The sequence below is a fragment of the Athene cunicularia genome (assembly GCF_003259725.1).
Source record: "Athene cunicularia isolate RWA chromosome 4 unlocalized genomic scaffold, athCun1 chr4_part1, whole genome shotgun sequence".
In the NCBI taxonomy this organism is placed as follows: Eukaryota; Metazoa; Chordata; class Aves; order Strigiformes; family Strigidae; genus Athene; species Athene cunicularia.
This window is the reverse complement of record NW_020799098.1, coordinates 35,428,521-35,445,337: the sequence shown is the minus strand read 5'-3', so window position 1 is coordinate 35,445,337 and position 16,817 is coordinate 35,428,521. Positions and strand designations below refer to the sequence as shown.

The 16,817-nt window shown below is 38.5% G+C and overlaps 2 protein-coding genes across 4 annotated transcripts in view; one reads left to right on the top strand and one right to left on the bottom strand.

Moving 5' to 3' along the window:
• The window catches only part of DCTD (dCMP deaminase), a 56,644-nt gene extending 40,204 nt beyond the window's left edge, over window positions 1–16,440 (bottom strand). For 2 of the 3 annotated variants that reach the window (XM_026847250.1, XM_026847251.1), the window contains exon 1: window positions 16,279–16,440. In XM_026847250.1, the coding sequence (XP_026703051.1) occupies window positions 16,279–16,334 (56 nt within the window). In that variant the 5' untranslated portion in view covers window positions 16,335–16,440. Of the gene's footprint in view, window positions 1–8,363; window positions 8,407–16,278 lie in introns of all 3 variants that reach the window. The other variant, XM_026847248.1, reaches the window with a different exon arrangement.
• The window catches only part of WWC2 (WW and C2 domain containing 2), a 100,620-nt gene continuing 100,180 nt past the window's right edge, over window positions 16,378–16,817 (top strand). Inside the window, exon 1 of the mRNA XM_026846991.1 lies at window positions 16,378–16,422. Within this exon, the coding sequence (XP_026702792.1) occupies window positions 16,378–16,422 (45 nt within the window). The remainder of the gene's footprint in view (window positions 16,423–16,817) is intronic.

Below are 16,817 nucleotides of genomic sequence, written 5' to 3'. Positions count from 1 at the left end.
CATTACTACCACAAAGCATCTTCCCCTTCCTGATTTTGTAAGCTTTGAAGTGATTAATAAGGAATGGTAAAACTTAATAAAAACAGACTCATTGTTTTTCAGTAAAATGCTTCCTTCAGGAAAGGTGAGATGGTTAATGAAGCAACAGTAAATGCTGAAGATACAGCTTGGCATACTTTCTGTAGTGGAAGTCATGTGGGGCTTGTAGTAGGCCTTAGGCTGGCTTTTTGAGTACAGATTACTTCACTCACGGACTTGAATGGAAATTCAGTTTACTTAGGAATTTAACTAACTTTATTTCAAACCACAGGGAAAAAAACCTTTACAATTTCTTCCTATTACCCCAAAATTTATTTTAAAGGTGTCTTTTGATAAGAAAAACTAACCCATTAATCTGAATGACAATTATTACTGTTCTCAAAACTAAACCACTTAAAGAGTTTGGGAGTTCTTATGGAAAAGTTTGAAACTATTATACTTCAAATTAAATTTGAAGGTATTGCATATTGAGTTGCTTTTTTTTCCTCCCATAGTTTTTAATTACTAGTACATTTGCATGAAAATAGGATCTTTATTTCTTGAAAGCACATCTGCTCCTGCTGCTTATTCTTCATTGAAGATGTCACATGCAAAGGGTTAGATCTTCAGGTGAGGTAGAAGCCAGAGCAGATGTGCTTAGAAGAAAGAAAGTTTTTAATGCAAATACTATTTTTAATAAAACAGAAAAGAAAAAAAATGAAAATACATGCTCTGAAAGCAAAATTCTAATATGCCTTTCAGGACATAGAGACAACTCTCCAAACAAAAGTAATTTTGAACCTTGAAACAATATAGAACATGACAATATAATATGAAACCCTAAAGATTCACTAGATCACTGTTTACTCAAAAAAGCTTCCTAATTTGATAGTCATGCCCTTACTGTACAATAAGGAAACAGGAGGCCCAGGCAATCAGGTTCATTTAAACCCTCAAAAGACTTTTCCTATCATAGGTTTCTAATTTTTTATGGTCCCTTCTGCAACAAATTGCCTATTTCTATCTGAAGAGAGGCATTCATATTCTAAAAATCAACCAGTCAAATGCTTATGCCTTAGTGCAAAGAAAACATGAGCAGCCAATACTGAATGAACAGGAACAAGCTATTGGCTCCTCCATATGCAGGTCCATTCAAAACAGCAGTGCCACACTTGGAAGGAGTTTGCACCACTGTGTGTCTGTGCTTTAAAAGAGAACTGAAGGTATTTTAACATCATATTTAATATATGACCCCTGCTTCTATTTCTCGATAATGTAGCTTGATTCCAGCTACCAGCAAGATTGAGTACAGTAAAGTAGTAACTGGAGCCTGGGCTGTATTAGAAGTATGAGAAAAGCCATGAAAGATTCATTCATACACTAAAATAAAACTGTTCTGCTTTAAAAGAACTACTGTGCTCTACCAAATTTTATTGAAGATTAACGAGTCTTCAGATAGCTCTGCCCAGTTATGTAATAAATGTGGTGATTATGTTTCACAATCATTGCAACTGCCTGCAGCCTATCTGTGAAGCATCCTGAAATTCATCACACTCCAAGCACCAGGCTGGTGATGATAGTAAATGAGCTGTCAGGTATTCCAAAACTGTACACCAAAATTTGGCTGTGTAAATAATGTTTTGGAATGACAAAATGGCACTAATGATTTCCATGGTCAGATCCTCAGTCCATGTAGGGCAAACTAGAGGCAGTGCTATCTCTCTGCTGAAAGGGGGACAGGGAAGGGGAAGGGGAAATGAAGGAGGGTTGGGTTTATAACATGGGTCCTGCTAAGAAAAATAGCAAGAAGAAGAACAACACAGCTCTGTCAAAGCTCCAAAAGCAGTGTCTGACCTCATTTCTTCTGGTACAGAAAATGCCAGGCAGAGGCAAGGCCCAGAGAGTGTTTTACCTGCAGCCAGGAAAAATGACAGTGCACTTAGATACTCAGATTCAAATCTGCAATACAAATGAATTGCTACTAATAAAACCAAAGCACAGAGCCCCTTTTACATTGTTTTATCCTGTTTAAAAGACAAACATTTGCACACTGCAAGCCTCAAATGGATAAAAGCTACCATGAGAACTTACAAGCCATCTGCTAGCTTCCTAATGAAGCCAGTAACTATTATTGTTTACAGTTGAACACCGGGGGTCATGTGTATTTGCTGTAATGAAAGAATCAATGCATCACTGCAGATGCTAAAAGAGAACTTTTTTTTTTTTCCAGACGGCTAATTATAAATACAATAAAATAGCAAATTAAAAAAAAATCTGTTCATCTCCATAGAGAAATAGTGCTTGGCACAGCAAATACAACACGCAGCACTGTTCTGTTTTCTAGTAGTCTCCACTTGACAGACTCAGCTTGCACAAACAGAATCACAAAAAGTTACTCTTCGATACTTAACAAATACCTGATCATCAAGGTATGCTTAGCCTCCACTTCCCTAATCTTTATGAATCTCCTACATTATTTAATTGTACTGTTTATCTGGATGTAATGATGCAGCATGCATTAGCAGATATCCCTCTGTTGCTGTTTCACTCCGTTCCTCTTGCTTGAAGAAGGAACAATGACATACGAAAACTTGACTCAGTTCAGCTATTAAAAATGTCCTGAAGTTTCTTGGATTTTTTTAAATGTTGGTTGAAGAGAAACTGATACACAGAAATTATACAATTGATTTCTGGATTACGATTTCATCACTCAAAAACACTTAACAAAAATACACAAAAACTTAAACAATAATATTAATTCCCAACATTTAGCAAAACCAAAGAAAGATAAACGACTGGGCCTTTGTACCTGATGCAATTCTTAAATTCACTGAAAACAAGCCATTCATTTTGAAATCTTGTTAATGGGCTTTATTTGCTGGAGAAAAAAAAAAAAAAAAAAAAAGTATCTTAATTTCAGGAAATTTCCTAAAGCTTGCAAGTCAAGAGCTTACTTGCACTGCTGAGTTGAAACACTGCAAATGACTCCTCATTGTCCTCTGATACCATCAGGGCCATGGTGCAGTGTTCTTGCAGCTCCTACTCATTCCACCTGCCACACACAGAGCTAAGTATCTGTCATATGGCTAAAATTCAGTATAACACTGTAGCTAGATCAGCTGCAGTAGACAGCAAAGCTGTATTATTGTAGGCAACAAATCAGTAAACCCATAGTCAAGAAAGGGAACAAACAATATTCCTCTTTTACAGTAACAAATACGTAGCAGGTTGTATTCAAGACCGAAATAAAGCAAGCTGTCAGCAGGACAATAATGTTTCTTTTAAAAATTTTGTCTGGGTATTGTAGTAATGGCCAGGGAGAGCTAACAGCAGGTAGACCAGAGTGGGTAGAGTTCGTTAGTGAGGTCAGAGAGCCTAGAGGAGCATCCCTGGGAGAGACCTATTACGTCCAATGCTTGGCTCCCCTGCTGCACCCTGATGCTGGCGCTCGGGCGATCACCCTCTCCCTGCTCCTGGCCCCACACGCCCCTGCTTTGTCGGATGTGACTGACTGTGTGTGGTGCAGGGGCTGGGAGTCCCAAGGAGAGGCCCCACTGCAACCCTTTGCTGCAGCTCGCTCCCTGTCCAATGGCCGCATGCCCACAACCAACACGCACGGACAAACCTGTTGTGTGACCCACCACATGTGTTCCTGAGGTATGCACGGACCATGGGTGAGTGGCCTGAGATGCTGGGTGAAGGGAAGATGGAGGGACCTGCTGAGCATCCAAAGCTTTGCTTTGCTTTGCCAGACCTGGCTGGACCCCTCCAGAGAAAATCAGTGAAAGTGACGAGTACAGAAGAGGACGAGGAGAATAATTTAATTTCAGTTCCTATTCTGATGATGCTTCCATCTTTGTGGACTTAAGTGAATAACTTAATTTATATGTCTTAATTCTCTGTTTCATAAAATGTCTGAGATAATACTTTCTTCCCTAAACCACAGGAAAATGCGTGTGAATATACTTGATTCCCCAAATTACAGGGGAGTTGCAAGAATTAATTAGTTAATGTTTGTGAAGTGCTTTGAAGGCAGAAAGCACTTTATAAATGCTAATTATTAAATCAAAGGTTTATCTGACTTTATTACTAAACCACTAATAAAGTAAGTTACATAGCTGTTGCAGGTTGGAAAAGGCACTTTTACTGTCTAAAAGATATAAAGGTTTTAATTAGCAAATCTTTTTAAAGCGCTGTGCTGAGGAAAAAAATACTAACTGTTAATAAAGGTTTTCCCTAATGAAAATGGCTACAAAATATGAACTCCTGGATGCTACTGTAACTTGTGCATATATTATATAAAGTTTTGTCCCATGACAACAATATTTTTATTTGAGGCACAATTTTTGTAATATTGATGAAAAAAATCCTGGTTATGTTTGTCAAATAAATGTTCAGATGCAGCAAGAGATTAAAGGTATCATTCTTAGCAGAAAATAGCAAAACCTAATGTACTGTCAAATTATACATGTATACACATACCATTATTTTTGCTATTTAACTTAAAGCTGTATTTTGCCAAGCTTCTGAGCTTCTGCTAATTTACAGGATTCAGCTCTTCCAAATGCTCTACTGTACCTGCATATGACCTGTTACCTATACGTTATCTTAAAATCTAAGCACGCAAACAGATTTGAGTCTTTTATGCATAGGCAGTTAGACTGAATTCTGAAAGTGCCTCAAGCCTTCTGAAATACTGTAGATCTTTAGGTTCACACAGTTTCATCCTGCCAGGAGAAACTTTCTGTTCACTTGTTTGTGACACTTGTTTCCCCTCTGGATTTAATAATATAAACCTGGGTAGAATAATATGAACAAGTTGATTTATTAATATAACAATGCATTAACATAATTGGTTCTGATTCATCCCCTTCTTACATACATTTTAGACATAAACTTGATTTTAGAGCCAGAGTTATATTATTTCAAAATTATCAGATGGTAATCAGCATTTCTCAAGTGCCTAGGCTAGTGGTTTGAAAAGAAGTTTGGAAGCAGATCTTGATGTGTTTAATACCTGTTGGAATGTCTGCCTGTGGCCGTAGAAAACATGAAACCCTTAAGCAATAAGAAAAGTCCTATTAATCTGCTTTGCCAAGAGGGGAGAGGCATGCCAGCATCCTCCCTACTTACAACTGTGCTGATGGCAGGAGTATGAGGATGCAGTCAGCCAGGCCTGCTCAGTGAAGCAATGCAGCTGACTGCTGAGGCAGAAGCTGCCCATTTCCACGGTTCAGGAGACAAAATACCTCATGTTGTCCCTAGTGCTCCCAGCAGGAAGGAGAGGTGCAGGTATTGCTCCTTCAGAAACCAAAGGGATCTGCTGCTTTCCAATGTCACAGACCGGCGGCTCCAAAAGGTCCCTCTCAAACACCCCTGGGGAAGGCCATAGTATGTGTTCATTAATTTGAGCTATAAATCGCAATTTCATATGGCAGGAAAATGTCCAGAAGATGATATGCTACAGCTAGGGGTTACATCCATTTCTGTACTCTTACTATAGCTCTTCCAGGCAGACGGGGAGAGTCAGAGCAGCAGCAGGAGTGATAAAACTTTATCACTGCATTGATTTGTCAACTGTCCTTGAAGGAAATATGACTGAGATTTTTTGGAAAGGGGGCAGGGTTCAGAGCTGGGGACAGGAAGGGTGTCTAGGGATAGATGGAAACCAAAAAGTGGTCAGGAGACGTGTTAAAATATCAAGCAGAAGAAACTCAAGATTACTGAATTTCTTTAAGCTCAGGGTTTTTTGAATGTGTTTTCTTGGGTTGCATATTTACCTTATAAAAACATAATTATTATATCTTTACAAAACAATTTCAGGCTAACAAAAAGATAGTCCAAATTACTTTGTAGTTAGTCTAAAATGACACATTGTGACATAAGACACCAATGACATAAAGCAAGAGCAGCAGTGCTGAAGTAAGGTCTTGAAAGATTAGCCTTATTTTAAAAAAATTATAGAAAATTGTGCAGCCTTTCTGGAGAAAAGTTTATGGATTTTAAGATTAATTGATGACATTAAGATTATACTAAAAATTGTGACAGAAGAAAAATAATCCATTTTAAATTCTTAATCCTATGTCATTTAAATCAAAATGGACTTTGGTAAAATAAAGGTATAAAAGGATAAACAAATCCATGTCTGGAAAACCTTAAAATGTATTTCAACTTCCATAGAATAATTTTGATGGCATCAGAGCTCAAAAAGACAGGTCTACCTTCAGTCCTCTATTTTGACTTTGTGTAGTTTAGCTTTTCATATTCTGAGAACACCAGTGATAGTGGACCATCCACAGATGGTAACAACAGAATTAGAAATAATGCAGAAAAAAGCAGACATGCTCAAGAAATACTTCTGTCTTGCAGCTGGGGAAAAGGAACATTAAATATTAATAAATGATGCTGATGAAATTCTTCCTGCTCTGATAGTATATTGTGAAAAAAATAGGTATGATGGCACTGGGACAGGCATTAGAGCTTTGGAATATAATGGCCGAAAGTAAACCATATGGGTTTCAATAGGAAAAATATAAAATTATGTAACTGGGAAACAAGTATGCAGGTTATCGTTAAAGGACAGTGGCTTTGGTCCTGGGAATCCCTGTCACGGAAGAAGAGCTTAGGTTACAATAGGAATCCTTGGACACAAGTCCCAGTGAGGTGCTGTGGCAGAAGGAGTTAATCCCCTCTATGGCCAAAAAACTGTGGAAACTACAGTAGAAGTGGATAGAGGCCACATATTCCTGTATTTGGCATTAGTGTGACTTGCTGGGGAGTTAGTTCTATTTCTGATATTTCAAACTGAAGAAAGATCTCCCTTAATTAGAGTCACAGAAGAGAAATGAAAATTATTAAGGGACTGGAAAATGAGTTTTATAGTGAAAACTTACCAAAGAGGAGATTAAGATTAAGAAGTGATTTCATCATATTATGTACATTTGCAAAATAGAAATAGTCATTTCCACTTGTGCGAGATTTAAACACATCTGATAAAATACAAGAGTGAAGAACTCTGACATGGAAATGTTTACCTCTTTTCTAGAGCTATGATTAATTCTGCTATGCATAGAGCACTAAAATTAAAATCCAGCATTAGAAGAGGATGCAAAAATCACCTGCTTAAAATAAAAGTTCAACAGTTACTAATACTCAGCTCTTTGGGTTTCCTGCAATCATTTGAAGGAAACCCTAAACATTATTTTTGCTATTTGGTTTGGTGTTCCATTATCCTTGCTTAGTTTAGCAATGTAGTTTTTCTTCCTACGTGTTTGCTTTCAAGAAAACCTGCTTCTGTGACTTGTCCCAGAACAATTTGCTTGTACAGGTACACAGATTAAAAATATGAATAAGCCTAACTATACATCGAGACAATCTCATATGTCGGAAATGATGTGAAACAATCCATGTAGATTAAATGCCAGTGTGGTCAGAAAAAGCAAGACTTTGCAGAGGCAAAGAAGCCCTGTCATATCCTGGAACTGACACTGTTGGCCCTGTACCCAGGTGGATGGCATTTGGAATAGGGGATCATCTTAAGGAATTTAATCATTGGACTAACAGGACTTCACTTGGTGCTGCAAAATTATCACCCATGAGGTAAAGCAGCAGAGAAAACAAAGTTTTGACATGCTCATTATGGGTTGTCTTTCATCGACCATTGTTTGTCGTTGGAGTTTGTTGCTATTTCTTAGTTTTCTGCAGGTTCTTCAGTTCAGTATTTGACATTGTTTCAAACAATATGACATGACAAGGCATTGTAATTGTTCTGTCATGATGATTTGATATATTTGAATATATGACTCCTCTGTAAATATAGTGAAGGGATATGAAAAAAAAATTAGCTCTGTAGTCTGGTTTAAGGCCTTTGATTTTACTTTGATTTGAAAATTTCATGGCTCACTGCAAGCTTACCAGAGTGAGTTTAATGGATTAGAATATGTTATTACAATAAGATTGCTGGAGAAGCATATTCCACAGATGTGGAATACTAAGAGACACTAAACAAAATGACTGACGAAAGGCCTCTGCTGCATTAAAAGGCAGTGTACACTACTTTTTCTTTCTTGCCTTATAGGATAAAGGGCAGGAGTAGCACTACAGGTTCACTACAGCAGACAAGTTTTCTCTGTTTTTACCTTTTCTTCATTTATGTTGATACATGAAAAAAGATGTCTTATAGAGAAAAGCATTAATCTTTCATGTGGCATTACGGACACAGAATGTGCATATATGCTCTTTTGAGAATTTTTGAATGTTCTTTTTCAGATTTTTTTTTCTGAAACATGATTTCCTCAAAGGATTTACTTGATTCAAGAAAACCTCTTTTCATGAACAACTCTTACCTTCTTCTCCCCTGCCCCAGTGTATTTCTTTGCCTCCTCTTACCTAAACAAACATAAGCTTGTAACATGCTCATTATCTATGGAAACCACATAAAACCTTAAGAATATGTATTTTATTGGTCAGATCTTGTCTTTCTCTTAACAGCATCTCGGCACATGATTAGTGGTTATGTGTAATTTGAGAATGGCTCTTTCCCTCCAACTAGTGTAGAAGGCACACCGATTCCAGAGGTGATGATGATTCTCAACCTCCAGTTGCTTCTTTTTCCAGCTCTCACCAGATGGTGTGGCTATTGGTGCCATTTCCAAGGCCACTGAAGGATGTGCAGAATACTCAAATCTGCTCAGAGCCCTTCCTGAGCAGAATCCAGGGACGAGCACTCCTGTTTTGGCTTTGACCCTATTTTTCTGTCTCACAAGAACGGGATTGTTTGAGTGGCAACCCCAGCCACTGACTCTAACAGCAGATGTCACTGTCAGCAGCACGGTCCTTTGCCGGCTATTCACAGCGATAGGTATGGAGGTGACTACACCCACTAATATAAGACTGTTCCAGGGAGTGGGGATGTGGGATGCTCTGGAGAAGGGAGCAGCATGGTTGATATAGGTACGACAGCATACATGGGAAGTGCAGTGCAGAGACACGCCAGCTGCATAGAGCAAGCCAGGTCCATTCACAGTAGCTCTGCTGCGGCCCCGGCCCCAGCAGATCAGAGCTGACAGCTACAGAGCAACAGCTGCATCAGAGGGAGCAAGTATAAGAAAGGAGGTGGGAAGGGATGGCAAGGAAAAGAGCAGGAGCCAGCACCTGCCATAGAAAAAGGTGACACTACCTTTCCTACTCTCATCAGTGATATATAAAAAATTACCGTGAGTCTTGGTTTAAGTATATAGGGTGAAGCTAGATGGAAGCTGTAGAACAACCAACCCTTGTTCTGCTACATTTTGAAGATGCATTGCATTTTATTTTCTCAGGTGGAAAAGCCTCATTCTGCAATCTGAAAAAAAAGCCCAAACAAATTGTTTCTAAGTTCCTGCAGTGGGAAGCAGGCTGCTGCACTTCTTTCACATTTGTTATGTTCTGAAAAAAAGGTATCAATGGTTAAGTAATCAGAGAGTTTCTGAGATAGTGCCTGAAACCAGCATTTTTCTTCTTTATATAAAAGAACAGTTTTATTTGTTTCTATTGCTGAAGGTGGCATATTGAGTTGTACAAAGATGTATTAATGCTTCCATAGAAGAACCAAGGTCTTTTGTGAGTGATGTCCATGATACCACTAAAAGCTGCAGAGACTGCAGTCCCAAGGAAGTTTATCTCTTGTTCTGGTTGTCTAGCGAGACTAAAGGGAAAGCAGCACTGATTCTAAACACCCGGCTGCTCACTTGCAGGGGAACCTCTGGCCTAAAGTTCAAGAAGCCATTTTGCAGCATAGTAGTTTCTTTGTTTTGGTATGTTTGAATTACATGACATGCTTCTGTGCTCTTTAAAGATGTGGAGAAATGGGCAAACAGGAATCTCATGAAGTTCAACAAAGAGAAATGCAATGTTCTGCACCTGGAGAGGAAAAACCTCACTCACCAGGACACACTCCAGGCCAGCTGGCTGGAAAGCAGCTTTGCAGAAAAGGACAAGCTGACCAGGAGCCAGCAAAGCGCCCTTGCAGCAAAGGCAGCCAGCAACATACTGGATTAGTAGTGTTGCCAAGGTGATCCTTGGTGACCTGAGGTGATGGAAGGAGATGATCCTTGCCCTCTACTCAACACCAGTGAGGCCACTCCTGGCATTCTGGGTCTAGTTCTGGGCTTCCGCACACAAGAGTCATGAACATGACATACTGGAGTGAGTCCAACAAGGGTCACAAGGATGATTAAGAGACTGGAGCACTTCACATGTGAGGAAGGGCTGAGAGAGCTGGAGCTGTTCAGCCTGGAGAAGACAAGGCTTAGGGGCTTCTCATCAATGTATATAAATACCTAAAAGGAGGATGCAGAGAAGATGGAGCCAGGCTCTTTTCAGTGGTGTATAGTGACAGGATCAGAGGTAACAGGCACAAAATGAAACAAGGTTCCCCCTGAACATCAGAAAACACTTTTTTTCCTGTGAGGGTGACCAAACACTGGAACCCTGAGAGGCTGTGGAATCTCCATCCTTTGAGATACTAAAAAAATGTCAGCACATGGACCTGTGCAACCATCTCTAAGTGGTTCTGCTTAACCAGGGCAATTGAACAAGATGACCTTCAGAGGTCCCTTCCAAACTCAACTATCCTGTGAGTCTGTGATTTTTTTGATATAGGCATCAACTGTATATCCTTTGGCTTTACATTCACACCTTTACAGAACAGCTGATGATCAGCAACAGCTCTGACATTTCATAGCCAAGAATTATGTTTTAATACTTGAATTTTGCAGACTTTTCCTACCTTTGAACTTTTTTTTTTTGAATGATTGTTCAGTGTAATTTTTTTATGCTGTTGGAGGTTGTTTTTTTATGAAACATTTCATTTATAAACACAAAAGTACAGCTAACTACAATTTCTCCACCAAGAAATTCAAAGGAAAGAGCTGTTGAAATATTGTCATGTGTCTTATATGTGGACACAAGCATTTCGTAACATGTGGTTAACCATATGGAATTGATAACTTTTATACACATTTTACCTGGGAATGAGATACTGAATAAAAGGAATTTTGGTATAAATTATAATCTTTTCCTTGTGATAAGAAAGCTTACCTCAAGTATTTCTGAGACCACATATTGAAATAATAAAAATGACACAATGCAGTTCAACAGATTCAGCTCAGGAGCTGAAAGCATCCTATGTTCTAATTCCTATCCTATTTCGTTTAGGTATTTTCCACTCCATCAAGTCATTTAACGCTTTTTTTTTTTATGTCCACTGCAAAGTGGACATAACAATATCATGCTGTGTTTTTCAAATTTTTTCAGTCCTCCAAAAAGTGCAAACATTGGGATTCTGGGTTTTTGATAACCAGACTAGAATGAAAATTGCCATGGGATGATTCATACAATTCAGCAACATCTCTAGCAGTCTAGAAGTGCTAAATCTTGGTATTGATGCATCAGTCCTATTTTTGCTATAAATTTTCACAGATTAATTTTACCTTTGCAGCATTGTTAGCAATGAGACAGGATTGAGGTTCCTTTTTTGTTGCCCAGGACAGATGTCAAAGTACTTTGCATGCACACAAAGAAACCCTGCTTTTTTGAGGGGAAAGAAAAGGTGAAAAGTGGATAAAAGAAGCTTTTTTTTTTTTTTTTTTCTTCATATTATAGTTTGGAAGGTTCATACTTGTTTTGTGTTTCAAATAAGATTTTTCATTTGTTAGAAGAAAGGTTCCATAAGCCTTTCCATCAGTCAAAGAATTATTTTCGTTTTTGTAATGCAGGTGTTAAATACTCAGCCAATTAGTCCAGTCTACTTCATTTACTGCACTGTTTCTGCAAGTACATGGATGATACAGAGAAGAACATACTTCAGGATGCCGTTGCTAAAACATTCCTTTTTGTATTTCACCCGTTGCCCCCCTTAGATACAACACAGCAGAAGTATATTAAGTGCTTTCTTCTGGCTGTGGTGGAAGCACTCCTTGCACCATTGGAGAGGGATCGTTAAAAGTATTAGCTCTGTAAACCTGTGCACTTGTATACTACTTGATGGAGTATCTTAAATACTTGAAGAAATTAACCACTGTTCTCCACCAAAGGAGCTGTTTTGGAGAAACTCCTTCATACTTCCCTCCATGCTGATGAGCAGAAACCCTCTATTGCTGGCCTACTTCTGTCTTACATGTGGCCACAAGACAAGACCAGGCTCCTGGGAACCTTCCTGGCTGACCAGGTGTGCTTTTGCAGTTCTCCAAAGCCATTAGACAGCAGTGAATAGCCACCACAATTCAACAGATACAATGAAATTAAATACCGAGGAAATTAAATCTGTGTGTACAAGTATCAGAGATACATTTAAAAAAAAATACAGTGAGACTGTTTCTATGGAAGATGTAACATCAAGACAACATACCAAAACTGCATCAAGAAATTCTGTGGGAATATGCCTTTGAGGCTAATTTGGACCTTGTCAGTCCTACGGCTTTTTGAACAACCAAAATTCTCCATCTTCTTTTTTTCTTTGTCCAGAGAAATATCAGCAGTATGAATCAGAATTACAGAACTGAATGCAAAGTTAGTTTAATGAGTGGTTTGGGGTGAGTTTGGAAAGATTTTACCATGAAAATGTTACTCACATTTTCATAGTTAGGCTCTTAGCACATAATTTACCTACCCATCTACCATACCATTCTACCTACCCTAAACTTTTAATCAGACTAACAATCAATTAAAAGTGTTCTGTGCACTTATTTTCAGATTTATAGGATTAGAATTATGCCTGCAAGAACTCGAAATGTATAATTGCTCATTACTTTCTCCTATGCAGGCCTGAAGGCAAAAATAAGGCCAGAATTCTGAAAGAAGTTAGTATATATTAATTTCATGCAGAACTTGGTATAGTCTTTTCCACTGATACTCCAGCACATCTTTGTAGGACATTCTGTTTTAGCAGCAAGCTGTCCAATTGAATATAGGTGGAAAGAGCAGGCTCTGGACTAACGAGAAAAGCTGAATGAGCGTAAACTTTATCTGGCTCCATTGCTTTTGCAAAGCTTCATTATAAATTCAACCAGAAACAATAATATTCAAATATCTTTTACTCTCAGATATATACATATGTCAGAGACTGGCAACAGTAAAAGTAGCACTCCTCCTCCTTTCCTCCCTCACACATGCACACTGTTTTTCTTTACAGGACTTTTTAAAACTAGAAATCTCACTGCATAAAGGAATCTTATTTCTTGGTGAGGTATTTTTTGAAAACATAGTTGTCAAAATTCACTATTTTTAAATAAACAAGTAGTTATGATTGTGAAAACACTATTTTTTTGAATTCTACAGTAGCTATATGTGAGGGAAGTCAGACTTGTCCATATTTGCTGGTTTACGTGTCCAAAACCCCACAATGTAACCAATATATAGTTTCAAACATTTGTGTCAGATGTTTTTAGAAATTAATTCTGTCACCATACTTCATAATTCATTTTGCACCCAAATTCTGTTTGAAAGCAGTGGAGACTAACTATGCAGATTTTCAGGAAGACAGCTGTGGCTCTTGATTGAGAGCCATTTGTGGATAGTACAAGTTAAGAGTTGTAACAGCTGTAAATTTCTTCAGGGACTTCCACTCTAAGGATCATCAAGTTAAGGGAGTCTCTTGTCATGGAAGGACAGGGTACAAACACGCCTTTTTTGATCACAGTCAGTCCCCGGAACAGATTCACTGTGCAAGAAGCAGTAAGCAAAGAGTATCAGGAGATTAACTACGTTAGTACAGACTGGAATAGTGTATGCCTCTCATTATGCAATGGGGCACAACCATTTGTTTTTGTGGACACCCTTTCTGGATTCAGCCACTTCCACACCTGTGTTCTGAATTTCTGCATAGACATTTTTTCTTCTTCTAGCTGATAACAGTAAGTAGAAAGGACACAAAATAGTTATGACTCTTAATTCCCTTTAACTCAGTCCTTTAACTATGTACTACTTATAAAGTGAACTTTTCCAGACCTGTTAAACACGCATATGCAAAGCAAAAGAGAGACACATTTACCTCCTTTTTGTTGAGCACATCTTCTTACTTCTCATACTTACTGATAAATACTTAAGTCAGGCCATAGCTACATTGTTCCGTGCTTTTGGACAACTCCTTCATATGCACCCTTCTGTGTTTTTAATAAAGCATGCTTACATCTTCTAAACTATACTGTCTTATGCAATTAAGCCAAACAATCTGTGGTATGCTGTCAGCTGACAATGTCAGCACAACATGCTAGGCAGGTTATCAGATGAGATGTAGGACGTATACTTGAAAAACTACTTTTAGTTAGAATTTATAGCATATTTTAAGCTATGAAGAATGATTATGAACATCTGTTCTGCCTTCCTATATTAGGGATGTGAAAAAATATTAAAGGATAGTGGAAGAAATTATTTTCTACCAGCCCAAATTGCAAAAGAGCAACAAACAAGAGGATAATTGGATTCTGTTTTGTACAATAAGAGCAGTCCTTCAAAAAGCTACGTGTTCTCACTGATAATATTAAAGGTCTGGCATTTATTTACACAAATATTACCTACTTTTTGTCAGTCTGACTTCAAGTATTATCATTTCTAAGTAGCCCTAAACTGGCATTTTGGACTGTAGACTCTTAACTACAAGTACAAACACAATGAAGTACTCAGACAATGGAAAATGGAGGGAGGAAGGGGAAAGCCTAACACTTACAATGCAACAGTTTAAGTGTAAGCACATCTGTACAGGCACACACAAGCATATGCATAGAAATTAGACAATTATGCAATGATCTTAGTATATTTATTTCCAAAAATTAAGAACTGCAACTTTCATTTATTTGTGGGAATTAAAATATTGTTGTTTTCTGATGAGAAAGTTTTACCCTGGTAAAGATGGTTATAAATCATCCACATGGATCTCATCTGATCAGGAATCAAAGATGTTCTGACGGCCTTGGTCATGACATAGAATAGGAATTAGATGTTAATTAACTTCAGGGGAATTACTAACATAAAGGTTTCATTGACATGAGGTTTCAGTTTTGTTTTGGTATAAAAGATTTTCTAATCTCATGCTTTCTTCTGTGTGGATTATTTAGAGAGTAGGAGTATATGAGTGCTGCTGTGTAACAGGCTGGCTTTTTCAGGATGAAAAAGGCTGTATCATTAGAAAAGCTCCTAGTTAATGCCAAAGATAAGTAACTGGCAGCTAGTTTCAGAAAAACTATATCCTCTATAGGTTTTTATCAATTTACATAAAAAAAGGTCTTACTGCTGTTGCAAACTGAACTTTAGAAGGGAAAAGGAAATCCAGTTTACCCTGTCCCACAACTGCCACATGTACTTTATCACTGTAGGATGTCACCTGTAAACAAGTTTATAAAATTAGACCATTTAAATAGACACAAATGCAAATACACAGTAAAAGTGCTTTTTTACAGTGATGGAAAACAAGACTGGACTTTATAAACCAATCAGCTCATTGAAACTTAATATAGTCAATGAAAATAAATGAGTCTGACACTTTAATAGGCAATGATCCTGTTGCTTTCCCTAAGTGGCTGAACACTTCAGGATATTCAGAAGTTAGGACAGCTCAGGTTTTTTCCACTGTTAACTATCAGGGCCTTACTTCATGTATGAAGCTTCACTGCACATTACATTAATACAATAGATGTGAAAGTAAAATCTTCAAGATAGTCTACAGCTCAACATACAGCTTGGGGGGGGCATATGAGCCATTTGTAGAGATAGTCTTAGAGAGTAAAATAAGCAGAACAACTAAAATAATAAAGGTCTTAACTCTAACAGATTGGCAGTTAGCTAAATTAAAATCGTATCTTTCTGGTACTTTTTTCTATTTAGGAGCAAATCCAACAATGGGACTTAGATATCTGTAAATTAGTCACTGCAACACCTGCCAGGTATGTGGCCTCCAAAGTGGAATCCAAACCCTTGTTATACACTGAGTAGAGCTGAATGCTAAAGATCACTATAGTGGAGTAGATAAATGGATTAACAAGAACAACAACAAAAAAATGGACAGCTCTGGGTGCCAGACTTCCTCTCCTAATAAACTTTTGGCATTTAAAACCAGTAACTTTAAGTAGAACGAAACAGAACATTCTAGGAAACAGGGACTAAAAATTTGGGCTACCTAGAAGTCCTAGCTGCTAAACTTGAGTCATATTCCCCCATACATGCTCTACTTCTGGTGCCAAAGCTTGGGAATCAGATACACATGCAAATTAATAGAGCTCATTTTACCCTCTATCAGCTGAACCATGGTAACCAGCCTGGAGTACTCTTCTCCTGTGGCACATGTGAGATACACGCACAGTAATTTACACCTGGTTTCTATGCTTAATGCGACTGAGGCTTTTGGGGCCAGAACAGTTCAGGACACAAATGGTATGTGCCATGTATTTTCCACTCTGTTAAAAAGAGAAAAAACCGAAGTAAGTTTAGGTGCTTCCACGGTTAAAGAAGAGTTCCCTTTATTAATCTAAATTTTTAACTGTGTATTTTAAATGTCAAGGTCTTTTTAGGAACCCTTGAGCCTTGCTGGAGTTTAGCAGAGTTCACAGGGATGCGGAGAGAGGTTGGCGGGACCGGGAGGGCAGAGAAAGGAAAGGAAACTCGACCCGGTCACGCCGCAGGGCAGGGAGCCAGTGGCAAAGCCGCCTCTTCTCGGGGCCCCCTCCCCGCGCCCCCGGGGCCAGGACATGCCCTGCGCCAAAGCCGCCGGCGCCACCTGATTCAGGGCCGGCGGCGGGGCAGGCGGTCCCCGGGGACACGGGGGGGGT